Here is a 14,502-nt window from a genome sequence, read left to right on the forward strand (position 1 = left end):
GACGCTTCTGCCCCTCTTCTGCTGGAGCTCCACTTTCCTCTCTCCTCCTCACTGGAAATGGAGAACTGGCACCGTGCAGCAGCAGAGGTGTGTCTGCCAGCACAGCACCGATCCGCAGCACCACACAGCTCCACACTCTCCCACCGGACCAGCGGCAGCCTTGATGTCACCCCTGGTAAATCTTCCCCTGCAAATATATCTACACATTATGTTAAAGGTTATCCATGATAAAAAAAAAAAAAAAAGACTGATATTAAAATTGAAGGCCATTTTATTGTCAATAGCAAATACCAAAATAAAAAGGCTTTTAATTCAATACATAAGATGATCAAAGACTGTAATGGTAAAGCATTACCATGCTCCTGCCAGCAATTCTCAGGTATCAGCAGTGCCACAAACTTATATTTTTTTTGTTATACAGAGCAGTTTGAAAATTCAGATCTTCATTTCAAGATTTCAGATTGTAGAAATAAGACAAAATGTCAGTTAAAGAGATAGATGGAATAAAGATTTACATGTAGCGACAGATGTACTCTGGAAAATTAAGGAAATTATACGTATGATGAAGAAACCTGAATGAAAACACAACAATGGATTTTGGCTTGTGAAGACTAGTATGATTTCAACTTTGTTTTTCCTTTTTTACTCTTATTACAATTTATCTAAATTACAAGAATACTTTAACAGTAATGTTTTCAATTAAAAACATCATTAAGACCTATTTATTCGAAACTATCATCTTACCATGAAGTCATACAAAAACATAGTTTATAATACCACTTTGGCTTATTTTGGTCTTTTCATTAGTCAAAAATACTTGTGTTAAAAGCAGGGTTTAGTTACTAATGGAAATCTCTAACATGAATGTAGAACAATCCCAAATGAGATCATCCTCAAAGGTTTAGGTACTATTACCTCATTGCTAAATTTCTGCTATTTCCTGTTCATAATCTTCCTGCAGAGACCTATTTATAAAAAGTCAGTAATATTACAGCCTACCTATTGATGCAATTTTTTGACTGCTTGGCTGTCTAATGTAGTACATAGGTCTGGAGATGGAACTTCCCTTAGCTCGTATTTCCTAATGAATACAAAGACGACACATAGGAGTTGGGACTTTTCTCCAGCAGAAACTGATGCTTATCTTTTATTTTGCATTTTCAAGTATCAACAGTCACTCTCCTAACAGGGAAAAGAAAACTGAAGTAAAAATACTGGAACCAGCAGCTGAAATTAATCAGATTTCTATCTTAGTGTGATCACCTTATTAAAAAGACTAATGCATATTTAAAACACTGAAGAGTGAAACCAAGTGTAGTAGGTAGCAAGTGTTGGGGCACAAGATTGTAAATGCAATAGGCTGGTCTCTGACAACTAAGTTAGCACTTACACTTGCATCATCTCATATTAGTACGCTGGCCTCAAATTATAACAGCAATTAATAAACAGGCTCTCCTGCCAAGTGGCAGATGGATTAGGGAGAGAAAAAAAGTGTTCTCTCTAGACCTGAACTTTTGTCTTTAACACCCCCTCAAGTTTTGCATGGGTGTAAAACAAAACCCTATTACCTCTTTGCATCTGGTACGTGAAGAATTCATCAGTTTTCTGAAGCAAAAGGTATGTTATATACCATTGTTCTGAGCAAAAAAGGAACATTTATCTTTGGACAGTTCAGAGACAAGAGATTCTTCTCTTTGCCCTGTGACTTTTCGGTATGACGTTCTGTGTCCTTTGCTACTAGCAAATCTTCCTTTCACAAGGTCTATTCAGAAAAAAAAACCCAAACCAACAGTAACTCAGTTCCATTCATTTCAGTTTACCTGAATGTCCTCTTTTTACTAAGACACTGTAAACACTGAAATCCAGTTGGTCTTACAGAGGCAGGTAACATACTGTAATGACCGTGGGACTAGTCATTCAAGCAGTTACTTGCCAGCAAGGCTTTTTGCAAAGTCAGGGTCCCTGAGACAAAAATTCTTTTCTCCCTAGTTTTTCTAACTATGACAGCTGTGACAAGTACCATGCTTGCAGTCTGGTTTCACTGAAAGTCAAGTCCAATTATCCACTGGCAGGACACTGCCTCCATCAGCATGCCTACATCCCTCACCTAGGAGCTAAACTGCTGGAAAAAGCCTCAAAATACAGACTTCCATTTGTGCTCCCCAAATATGACAAATGGAAAACAAACCAGTGTTAAGATGCAGAAAATGAACGGTTTGGGCCACTACCTGCATGACACATGGTCTAAGGCTTAGATCCCCCCACGGTAACCAGGTAACTTGCAGGATTTCAGCTGAACTTCTGTAACTCACTGTGCATGTGGTCTCAGCTGCCCTACCAAGGCAAAACACATCGACTCAGACCTCAGTAAAAGGTGGTTTTGTGCATTAGCTACACCCTGCACTCGGGACAGACCTGGAGCATAGACATAGGCTGTTAGATCGCCCCAGTGCTCCACAAAATGGGCAGTAACCTGCCACTTGGGACAAGGTCCGGACCTTCAAGCAGACACGCTTAGTGTACAAAAGTCTAGCACCTTTTTTTAAAAGGAGTTTGAAATAAAGTACTTGAAATTTCCAACAAGAAAAAAAAACACAAAACAAGTTGTAGCAGCAATTCCCCTCCCTCCAAAACCTCAACATTTCTTTACTTCCAACTGCTACAAACCACTTCAATCCAAAATTAAGTACCCATCTAAGCTGGCTGCAGAACAGATAGTCTAGCTAGCCTCTCCAAAATAATTTGGTCTATATGTCCAAGGGCAGGGAGAGGTGCATCTAGAGGACATACCTGGAGCTGGCTGCTTAGAAGTTACTAGAAAAAAACACCCCATAAATACCAAAGTCTTTGTGTCTAATTGTCATACAAAAGATTGAAAGGATTAAGTCTGATTCATCTCGTTCAGTACAGGAAAGGGGGAAAACAAAAAGGAACTTCCCAGTTCATGTTTCTTTTGATAGAAAACTAATAGAAATCTTTCTTTTCAGTTGACATTATGAAGTAGTTTTGTATCCTCACTGGTTCCTGCTCCATCCTCTTCTTGGATTCCTTCTGCCAGTCCCTCTGCAAATTTGGTCTGGCTTCCCGCATAGTCCATGAACATGTTGGGAATATCTTTGCCAAAATATATCTTGCTGTTTGCTGCGATAGCCTTGTATTTCATCAGCTGCAAGTACTCAGGAGTTAACTTCAGCTGCACAAAAAGAAAACGGATCACCAACAGCTTGGATTCAGTCAAAAGCAAATTTCTGTCACGAGCGTACGAGGCATCTACTTTTCCACAATGCTAGCAGGCATGCTCATCCTCTCTTCAGCTGAAAAGACAGAGTGCCCAAAAGAAGGCTCTCTTTCAGTATGTCTAAGCGAAGCTCTAAATCCCAGTGACTAAATGGCAAAATGAGAAAGTGGCGGAAGCAGCTGGGGAAATGTTCAAGCCAAATGTACCAGAGATGGAGATGCTTGAAAGCACATAACTCACTGAAAGCCCTTGCAATGCAAGCTACTGGAAAGAAAAATACAAGTGGCTTTTTTCCAGAGAGTAGATTGACGAGTCTGTTTCAGAGGGCAGAGCTCATTCGTTCAGGATAATGACATTGTAAGAGAGAGGATAGAATAACTGGGACAAAACTTGTGCACAAACATCCCAGACCTCTGTCCATTCTCACTGACCCTTACAAAACAGAAAGTCTTCCTGCTGGGATGTCCTGAGAACTTGCTGTAGGCAGTAACAAGCCTGGCGGTTCTATCCATATAATTTTTCTGTTTCCAGTTCTCTTTTTTTTTTTTCTTTTTTTTTTTTTTTCTTTCTTTTGCAGTACCAAGGCTTTGCCAGGCTAGTCAGTTTGGTGTATAAGATCAGCTCCATTTGTTCTTTACCTGAATACTTGTTTACTCTAAGCCTGCCTGTCACTCTAGAGATGTCCCTGCTTTGATTGCTTGCCAGCTTACCGATTGGAATGAATCAATGTTTCTGATTACAACAGTGTAAAAGGGCAACACTGAAACTGATATTCTATCTACAGAGGGAGCCATTAGCATCTAGCAGAGCTGTCTCCAGAGATGACCAGGTATTTCATGTATCCTGACACCAATTTATCTGTCCAGAGAAGAAAATGAATTTGCAAATAAGGATCTAATTGTTTCAGTCTTGATGAAAACTCTTCTGAGAGGAGATGGCTTTGTTTTGCTTTTTGACATAAACAATGAGACACAACAAGCAAACAATAAACACAGACTGCTCTTTGGCTGAGTTATTTCTATACAGCCTAATGTAAGGAGCCCTGCTTCAAGGCATAGTGTAAGAAAATAACAATACCTTGTTAGCCTCGGCTACTTTCATAGCAGTGTAGCATTCAGCATCAGCTCTCGCCTTCTCTCTTGCAAGAAATGCAGCATCTGGAAGAAAACATATGCTCTCATATTCAGATTTTTATTTCCAGCCATGTTAGCACCATTTGCAGCTGGAAAATGCTTAAAGTGGCCAGTACCACGTCTAAACTGTACGGGATACAAGGGGAAGAGGGAACAAAATGGGAGACCCAGAAATGGGATCTCAATTTACATCTAAAATGCTGCAGGATGATAGCATTAAATACGTAAATTGCATCTGCAACTGAAGACCTCAAAGCATTTTATAAACATAAGGTTTTTATTACTACCCCTGTCACGCGGGCTGAGAACACTCTTTCTTCTCTAGCCAGCCACTAACTCTCGTGCTGAAAACGCAGCAACTGTTCCACTGCAAAAGTGGTATTTACCCACGACATTTGCACAGGACTCCAAGAACAGCACAGCAGACTGCTCTACAGATGAAGTCTGTGACTGTGAATGCAATTCCCCAGATGGGATTTTGTCTGGGATATTGAGGTTAAGATTCTGGCACATAGAGGCAGGCGATTTTAACCTTTACAGGCTCTGCCCCTTGGACAGATGTTGGAGAGCTGCCTCTCTGTAGTATCAACTATTGTGTAAAGGGTCTGATCCTGCAGGATACTGAAATTCCCTGACTCCCAGCAGAGACATTTAAGGAAATAAACACTTCCCCTTTCTCTATTGCACTCCTTTTTTTCCTTCTGACTTTTTAATCTATCCAATGATAATGATGTGATACCAGGCCACCATGTTAAGGCTAAGACAAGTGTAATCTGGCTATGATCTCTTGACATTCCTTCTATGACAGGGAGCCACACGATTGTAATACGTGCCAGTCTGGATTTGAGAGTTGCACAGCTGGATAAACCATTTGTTTACCTGTACTAGCAGGGAGTCCTGTGAGCTGCTACACTTAAAAATCATGTAAGCAATTGGATGGTTTGGCCCACGATTTCCTCTCTTTTGGCTAAAAAGAGTGGTCCCAGTCAGAGACACTAGAAAGAATGAGGGAGACAGGAATCCTCCACCAGCACAGAGTTGAACTGAAGGCCTGACATCCGGTGACACACATTTATAAGAAATAAAACCCATTGTATTTCCGTGAAGAACTTCTTAATGAGAAGCTGCTGATCTGTAAAACTCTGAACTGGCTCCTCAGTGGCCTTCAGCAAAGCCTGACAGGGTCTATAATGAATGTAATTGAAAATAAGGCCTTGCCACTCTGAGCTGGAAATGCAGACCCCTTTTCATGTCCTGGAATTTCCTTGACAAAGCATTGTATCAGATGGGTGGAGGGACATCTTAACAGTACAACCTCCTAGAAGGATCACCTTGAGAAAGAGAGTTTCAAGAAGCACAGTCTGCAAAGAAACGCTCCTATTCCTGCCTCTGGTCAATCCTAGTTTCTAAAAGTAGTTCGCTGCAAAACTAAAGGAGGATGAAAAAGCAAAAATGCAAACTAACCAGAAATATTACAGATTTATTGGTTAAAGCCAAATACTGCATTTTTCAATAGAAGAAGCTTCCCCTCCCCTTCTCTCAACCTTTAGGAGTTGGAAGCTACATAACAGACCCCTGCTGTTGTAGAGTAATAGCCAGACGTTGTTTTCTAGATATTTCACACTACACAAAAAATTAAAGCCAAATTTGTGCACCTCTTCTCCCCTCCAAGAAAGAGACAGGTTCTAGAAGAATCCTAAGCAAGAAAAGGATAGAAAGCTTCTACAATTCTACCCTACTGCAGATAATCAAGAGATGTGGCTGTCCCCACAAGATTGCAGAGTAATATTTTAGGATGCTTCCACTTCTCTGTGAGAGTCCACAGCCATTATCCAAAACCTGGCACGACTTCTAGGAAGCCACCAGCCTGCCATTCCCTTCCTCTGTACTTGTGATAGCTTTACTTCCTGCACTTAGGTTATACGAAGAATCACCTAAGAAACTGGAGTCAAGCTTCACTAACTTTGTCATTGCCCAACTATCCTGAATGCCTTTTACTATCCTGACTGATCTGCTCCCCTGAAAACTCTACTGCAAAACAGGCTGTGAAAATGTTGGGAGAATCTGAGTGTTCAGACACATCCATTCAGAACTGCAGTGTATTACATAAGGTACCACATACGTGGGCTAGAATGAAAGACTTCAGACCAGTAACTTCACCCCTGTGAATGTCAGCTTCAATTGAAGAACACAGTGAATACACACACTTCAAGAACTACTTAACTCCATGGTGAACTGCTTCAAGATCTTTAGATAAAATTCACCACAGAACATTTATGTATTGGAAGGCTCACCACTCACCTTCAATCTCTGAAATTCGCTTCTCTGTTTCCTTTTCCATCACTTTCTGTCCGTAAGTTATTTCAGCAACTTGTGCAATTTTTTCTGCCTCTGAAATGAAAAAGAACACATCCACATTGTCATCACACAGTCTTCCTACTGCCAGAAGCAGCTTCACCCATGGAAGTCCTCACCACCCCCTTCTGGTGGAAATAAATTGTGGGAAGAATTTTCAGCCCTCAGAAGGTGTCAGTCTACATTTGTGGACAAAGCTGGAACCCCCTGAAAAACTCTTGAGTTTCTCTGGAAGAGTTTCAGATCAGCAGCAAACAGATGCAGCAGAGAGATCACTCAAGTGAACCAGGTGCACCCCTCCCCACTGTCCGAGTTCTTTTTGCTGCCTGGCCCATCACACACCCCTACACTTACTGCCTTCAAGCAAAGATATACAGACCAATGAGGGCTTTCTTCCTTTCTGTCTCCGCTTCCTTCTCCACCACCTTCTGCTTCTGTGCTGCAATCAGCAGCTTTGTCTTCTCACTCTCCCTAGTGAGCCAGAAGAAGCCAGTTACAAAACGTGAGCTTACTGAAGTGGTGTGGCCTGCCACATCTCCCCGATGAGCTGTTGGCTCAGTCCACCTTCAAGCACGTGTTTAGGGCAGGCAGCAATCAGGAAAGTGAGTGCATGTACCTGCACACACAGAGCTTTTTTTTGTCTAAACCAAAGCGTCTTTTCCTTCCCTCCACAGCAGGAAGACTTTTCAGTCAAGTCAATGTGAAACTCTCCCTTGCTACTCTCCGCAGGCTACCATAATACCTTCTACAAGAGACAGGTCACAGACCGTACACATCTGTAAGTTTTTTGGGCTACCGTTAATGAGGAAATTATTTAAACAAAGTAAGAAATGAAAATCCTGTAAAAGCCTTGCCCGCACAGATGGCTATTCTTCATTTGGAAGTATACAGCTTTGAAATCACCCTTCATCCAATCAAATGGCATTTTACATGCTAAAGCCTTTTCTATCTTACTGTTTTGTACATAAGCTAAGAAGTTTTAAAAGTTTGTATATAAAATACTCCGCCTCTGCTCCCAATCGGGGAAGAGAGATTGGAGTCAAGAACAAGACTCTCTCAACACATATCCTCCCGTATTTATGGCAACAGATAACAGGCTGATTTAGGATTCTGCCTATCCTGACTGTACAGCCCATGACTTACCACGATACCAAAAAGTCATATGAAATGCTAGGGAAGCAAAATGGACGAGAGGGATCTTATTCTGGCCTACACATGCTCTGTTGGCAGAGCGCTGAGAGAATATAAGCATTTCTGAATGATCAAGTGCAAGAGAAGGCAGCTGGCTCAGAGCACTGAAAAGGGATCAGTATGTCAAGTGCTATTAAAGAAAGTTATTTCAAAGCTTTGCAAGTCTTCAGCCTGTTGAATCAACAGTTTCTCCATCCTAGTCAAACAACAGGATTAGTGGTGGAATCTATCCACCTGCCACTCACTCACACGCTCTGGGAGGCCTCTTTAAAATAGGGCCTGTGTCAAGAGAAAGGAGCCCCCGGGCAAATAATTTCTGTGCTCAAAATGAAGAAACACCTTCTAACTCAGCAGTGACCTGCCAGCCACTTACAGCGACAGACACGTGCTCATCTGGTGCAGCCTCACCAGACCCTTTCTGAATGGCAGCACGAGGCTGAGAGCAGGCCTGGCAGTGGGCACTCCGATCACTGCGTGCTGTGAAAACACATTAATCTGGATGACCGATTCTTTTTGGTAACACAAAGGTGCAAGTCTCAGGCACTTACATGAGCTCATAATTCCTCCGGATTGTTTCAGGGATGTTTGGCTTTGTAACTCGAACTGCCTGGAAAGAGAGACCGAAGAAAACATAGGCAAGCAGCCAACAATCAAAAGCCAAATGGTGCCCGAGGCTGCAGAGGGAGGGGGAACTAACACTTAGGGCATGCTCTGCCACACAAAGCTTTCACATGCTGCAGAAATTGCGACCAGGTCCAAACTCCACAGAGCAAACGTAGGACTGAATGATCTCCAGACATGACAGGAGATTATAACCTGGGTAAACCAATACTCAGAATAACACCAAAAGAAACCCAACACATCAAAGCTAAGAGGGGATGGAAAGGATACTGTTCTCATTCCTCAAGTTAAGCAAAGTCTGTATTATAAAGCAATTTTCTAAAACAGTTTCACAGCTTCGTATTTCCTTTTAGCCCTTACCACTCCTTATGGTCTGTGCCTCAGACAACAAAAAGTGGAATCCTGATTACCTGTATAATTAATCCAGGGGCCATTGTCGTTAGGTCTTGCTGCAAGGCCAGTTTAAGGTTTTCATCAATCTGATCTGATTGGGGGGAAAAAAAAAAAAGTAACTAAAAACCCCACAAGGCAGTTTGCTGTCAACACATACAGAATTAGATGGAATGGCTCAGATTTCTTATTCCTGGAAAGTAAGTACAAATGTAAGTTTGATGTAGAAGTGCTAGGCTGAGAAAAACCATCCCTGACCCCAAGGCACGTTGCCATCTCTCTCAGCACATCAAGCAGGACTGACCAAACACTTGGGACAGGCTACAGGAACGTGGCAGGCATGAAATGAAACTCTTTCTGATTTCCCATAACCTGCAGTTTAGAATCTTTCTGAGCCAGAAGTAACATCTTTATGATAAAGAATCTGTGCTCTAACCCATTTCCCCATTGATATCTTCCCAACTAGATCCTGAAGTAACATGGTCCAGCTAAATCATGACTGATTAGGAGCTGTATCTGTGCCAGCAGGAGACAAAGAAAATGGAAAGGCAGACATGTATAATGGCTGCATTAGTTATTTTAATAGGCTGCAAAAAAATCATCGTTAACGTCTGTTTGGCTCAATGGATAACAGTTAACTCAGCATAGCTAAGAAATTTCAAAAGGAAATACAAACCAAAACCCTGCTTCAATGAAAAGCTCTAAGGAGATCAGTGTTTCCAGTTGGGGCCTGCTGAGAAGTGCAAAGGGAAAATAAAAATGTAATGGCCTTGAAAGTGATCACATCGCACTCCTTGATTATTTGCTTTGGTCTCAGTTTAGCTATCTGGAACTCACACTCATAATGAAGTTCAGCCAGGAGTTTAGGAAACAGCTGTTATCAGTTTCCTGCACCTGCTTGCAGATGTGGGGGCAGAGAATGACATAAGTCTGCTTGAAATGGGCTGTGCCCCATTTCAGAACTCCTGAGCCAGAAAACATTCAGTTCAAACAAAGAGTTACATGGGAGTTTATACAAGTTCCTTCTGTGCAAATCAGTGGCTTTGAGTCCATTTCAAGCAGTTGTCATCAGCAGCTGCTGACATCTGGAGACTCCATCAGCAAAGAACCTGTACAGCCGCCAGCAGTCCCATAAAGGAACTGGAGGGGAACCGAGCCCCAGTTCTGCATCTTCTACAGAGGCATGTCAGAAGGTGGAAAACCGGGCTTCTTGGAAAGCCCAGTTTGAACAGAGAACAGGAGTCTGCAAACACCCCGTGTTTTCAGGGAGAGATTCTGTCCATTTGGGGTCCAAAACCATTCACAACAACACTTTGCTTGCAGTCAGCACTGTAGTACTGCCCAAACGCTGGAAGGGATTTCTCGTCACTCCAAAGCCATAAATAAAACACTCAGCACTGGCAGCAGCTGGTCTATTTCTACCAAGAAACCACCACTTTTCTTCAGACTCTTTTGCAATGTGTTCTCCCAGTGTCTATGCTGCCCGATTTCCCAGTGGCGTGAAGCAAGGGAGGGAAGGTCAGCAGGCCCTTGCCAAGCAGTCCTGTTTTCCAGCGCTCACACGCAGTGCCCGGGCACTGCAGCAATGTGCATGACACAAAGCTAATCAAACTCACAGGCCAAGGAGTGCTTGCTCATACTTTTTGTAACAGCAAAGAGCAGAAGACTGGCTTTTCCATCTGGACTAGCAAATGCTGTGACCGACTCAACAAGTCACATTTGCTAAACACACATATAACACTGGAGAATTACTGCTCCCTTCCCTAAAGCCCTCCGCTACTACTGGCAGGTTTGGATTTTTTTTTTTTTGTTACAACATACTGAAGCACTCAGCACCAAAAGATAACGAGGAGTAAATGATGGTAGGTGGTTAACAATCCTGATTCCAAACAGAGCAGACACTGGATTAATACGTAAAAAGCCCATCAGTTGGAGGAAGTGACTTCCGCACCAACAGACCATGCAAATATCCATCAGAAACATCACTCAAGGAGCCATCAATCCAACAGCGAAAGGTCAGAGGAGCAGCTCACCAAACAGCTCAATGTAGACCTCCTGCAGCGTGTGGACACTGCAGAACTGGTTCAGCTCATGGTGAATCTTGTTGAATATGAGAGCTTTGTCATAGTCAGCAGTGTAGTTCTTAACTATGTCATACACTACAAAAGAAGAAACCAGTGTTAACAACTGCAATGGAGGATTGCGAGGTTGAGCTGAGCACTTGCAGTGAAAACCTTATGGCTCAGTCACAGCAGCAAGAGTCACAGTGCCAATGTGAAATGAGGAATCCACCCACAAGGGAAGCCTGCACCACAAACAAATGCTTTGTTCAGGGGGGGTTTATTTATTGCTAATATTTCATAATACCTTAACCAATATTCTGCTTTGTAAATAGAAGGACATCTAACTAACAACAGCCCTTTATTTGTAAATACACATGGGTTGCGTCTGAGCTGCAGAATACAGAGACTGTGTGGCCTATGCACAACAAGGGAAGGGCATCCTGCAGCTGGCATAAAACAGAGGTCTTCAAGCAGGCCACTAATGAGCCAGGCAGCTATACCACACTTGCAACCAACAGGACATTAAAAACCAAAGAATTTGGAAAAAAGGCTGCACAGGTCATTCTCCTTGGACTTCAGAAGCAGCCTTCTGCTCAGATACCCTGTCTCCCCTAGCTCTTGCACACCTCATTATTCAAATCAGTTCTTCACTGAAGCATAAAGCCCAGTGGGGCTGTAATAATACAAATAACAAAAGTAATGGATAGTATTCAGGTATTAGTGAAGCAACTAGCAGCATAGAACAAGTATGTGCAAGAAATAGTTGACACACAAAATATCTGGGAGGGCTGCTTTAAAGTTTACACCCAGGAAGTACAGGACTTTAGAAGGCTCACAGGAGAATACCTGTGGTATGCCCCAGCTCCAAATCAAAGCACAACCATGCATAACCTCTTCACCTCATCTCACACTAGCAGGAGCACAAACAGCTCTGGATGGCAGGATTTGCAAGGCCACAGGGGAAGAACTCACCTGCACTCTGGATGAGGAAATTCACCACCTCAATTCTGTCAAAATAAATCATCACTCCTCCACTGCAAAAGGAAGAAAAAAAAAAATGAAGTCTGCTGGAGGCCAAGTGCTCTGCCTGTGCAGCTGGACACCTCTGAGCGGAGGACACTCCCCTCTAGCGGGCTGAGCACGGCAACCAAACCCGGCCATGCACCACCGCAACCAAACCCAGCCGTGCAGCACCGCTGCGGTACTCCGGCAACCCCCCAATGCCCCGCTCCTTGCACCAGGTTCCTGATTTCAATTACACGTGTCTCCAGAAGTTGGATCATGAAACGTGGGCCCAGACTGGGAAAACTCAGTGCAGACCCTGAGGATGGTTGTACATAAACCATCCCAGCAGGGCTCATCAGCCTGGGCGATGCATTACAGAGCCTTTCACCGATTTCACTTGGGATGGCAATGGGAAATCCAGTCTGTGAAGGCAAATCTACATGTTTTAAAGCATGGTGGAGCAAGTGGTGGGGAAAAAAAGGGAAAGGATCCAAAGGTTTCTAGCAAAAATGAAAGACTGTGGGCAGTAACAGCTGAACATCTCACCTGGTACCACAAGGAACATTTTTCACCTCATCTGTCTGCAGCGTGGTCTGAAGAGAGATTTAAGAAAAGAGGCTTAAGAGACAGGATCTTCCCTGCACAAATCCCACTTGCTTATAAGCATATGAAATAGTGGCAGGTTTTTTCCGCACACGTCCCCCTTAGCCCCCCACGGGGAAACCACCGAAAGCAAGAGCCGAACCTGCCTCACTCGGTCCCTCGGGCGAAGCTCAGCGGGACACTCCCGTGAGCCGCTTCTCCCCCGGTACTGGGCGCAAGCACACACCACCACGACCCCCGCCAGCCCGACACCACGACCCAGCCTCGGCGTTTACCACAACGGCTCTCAACCCGCCACCCCGCGTCTCCGCCGAGCCCGGGGCGGCGGGAGACCCCCGGAGCCCGAGCCAACCCGGCGGCAGGACCCCGTTCCCGGCGGGCGGGCAGCGGCCCAGCAGCACCTGCACTGACTTGTAGGACGTGATGAAGGGCAGCATGAGGTGGAAGCCGGGCCCGCTGGTGGAGGTCAGCAACGCCCCGCCGCTGCGGAAGGAAGGAAGGAAACAGAGGGCCGTGAGAGGCGGCCCGCTCCAGGCCCGGCCGGGCGGGGAGTGGGAGGCCATGGGGCCCGCCTCACCGGTAGTAGACGCCGATGTGGCCCTCCTCGATCTTGTGGATGGCCGAGAGGAAGGCGGCGGCGAGGAAGCTGAGGGAAAGCGCCGCGATGGCGCCCAGCTGGGCCATGCCCGGCGCTCGGTAGCGGCGGCGGCGGCGGCTCTCCCGGGCGGCGCGGCCCGCTCAGCCGCCCCGGCCCGGCGCCGCCCTGACGTCATCACAGCGCGACCGCCCCTTCCGCCTCGGCGGCGCCCCGCCAGGGGGCGGTGGAGGAGCGGGAGCCGCGGGGCCGCGGGTTCGAGACCCGCCCGCGCCCGTCAGGGCCGGGGAAGGCGGGTGGGCTGCGCACCCCCGCGCTCCCGTGTCCCCTCAGAACGGGAGGGCGGCGTGGCGGGGCGTTCCGCCCGGCCCCGCGGGGTCCTGGCACCCGGGGAGGCACCCACGGAAGGTTCTCCCCTGCGCTGACCTCTGGCTCGCGCGTGGGAGCCATCCCAGGCCGCCCGTGGGCCTGGACACGGCCCCGCTCCCCCGGATCCCGCTCCCCGCCAAGATGGAGCCCCCTTCCCGCTCCCCCCTTTGGACCTTGTTTGGGGAGACGGAGGGGCAATAAAGGGAAAAGTGACAGGCCAGGCGAAAACATATTAAATCTTCCACCTCTATAATTGTTGAAGGGGACTTAAAAAACATGGGAGAGACGTATAAAATGTCAATAAAGGAGAATAATTTGATCTTTACACTTGATAGATCTCTGAGGGTTATATATAACAAACCTGTCAGGAGGATTCAGCGCCGTTTAGAAATAAGGAATGAAATATCCGCGATATTTGTCAATCCAAATTTTACAGCTCTTAAATAAGTGCAAAAGGGCGCCAGAGATGAAATACACTCTGTATTAGGTTTTTTTTAAAACGCTTGCCCAGATTTAAGGCCTTGATAAAATGTATTAAATCTTTAAAGGTTTTAATGAATCTAGTATGTGTTTCATAAATCAAGAACCTCTGCTCAGCCCCCTCTCAGTTTAATAAGGGTAAACTAGGAAATTGCTCTGAGCTGAAGCAAAATACATTCATATAATATTGAAAAGTAATAGATTTTTAAATGTGGGGTGTTCTGGCTTGCAGGCGAGGTTTTGCTTCATAACATCGGTGCTATATCATTACCCTGAATGGGAAACCAGCTGCGGCCACGTGTTTAACAGCATCAAGATGTGAACTAGCACAAAGGTAAATATTATTTGTAATAATCCTGAAAAAAAAAAAAAAAGCCAAGAAAATCATTACTTCTGGACCCGGGGCCAGGAACATTCGGTGGTGTCTGTGCTGCAGCTCTCTGGTTTTTAACAGCACGG

The 14,502-nt window shown here is 45.0% G+C and overlaps 1 protein-coding gene across 2 annotated transcripts; it reads right to left on the reverse strand.

Moving 5' to 3' along the window:
- Positions 1-253: 253 nt before the first annotated feature.
- ERLIN2 (ER lipid raft associated 2) lies at positions 254-13,354 on the reverse strand. 2 transcript variants are annotated; one of them, XM_075043491.1, is made up of 11 exons: positions 13,177-13,354; positions 13,001-13,082; positions 12,543-12,589; positions 11,964-12,025; positions 10,962-11,087; positions 8,949-9,022; positions 8,466-8,524; positions 7,106-7,197; positions 6,673-6,762; positions 4,316-4,395; positions 254-3,193 (listed from the first exon to the last, which is right to left on the reverse strand). In XM_075043491.1, the coding sequence occupies exons 1-11, from the start codon at positions 13,281-13,283 to the stop codon at positions 2,984-2,986; spliced, it is 1,029 nt and encodes a 342-aa protein (XP_074899592.1). In that variant the 5' UTR covers positions 13,284-13,354; the 3' UTR covers positions 254-2,983. The 2 variants fall into 2 exon arrangements, 1 of the variants encoding a protein (XP_074899592.1); XR_012652548.1 differs by lacking the exon at positions 7,106-7,197 and having other exon boundaries at positions 3,032-3,193.
- Positions 13,355-14,502: the final 1,148 nt, after the last annotated feature.

The sequence above is a fragment of the Buteo buteo genome, chromosome 12 (genome assembly GCF_964188355.1).
Source record: "Buteo buteo chromosome 12, bButBut1.hap1.1, whole genome shotgun sequence".
Classification (NCBI taxonomy): Eukaryota; Metazoa; Chordata; class Aves; order Accipitriformes; family Accipitridae; genus Buteo; species Buteo buteo.

Coding starts and splice junctions, on each gene's coding strand:
- ERLIN2 (XM_075043491.1), bottom strand. CDS start 13,283: ATGGCCCAGCTGGGCGCCATCGCGGCGCTTTCCCTCAGCTTCCTCGCC. Junction 9,023..10,961: donor GGTCTACATTGAGCTGTTTG/GTGAGCTGCTCC, acceptor CCCCCCAATCAG/ATCAGATTGATGAAAACCTT. Junction 8,525..8,948: donor CCCCTGGATTAATTATACAG/GTAATCAGGATT, acceptor CTCTCTTTCCAG/GCAGTTCGAGTTACAAAGCC.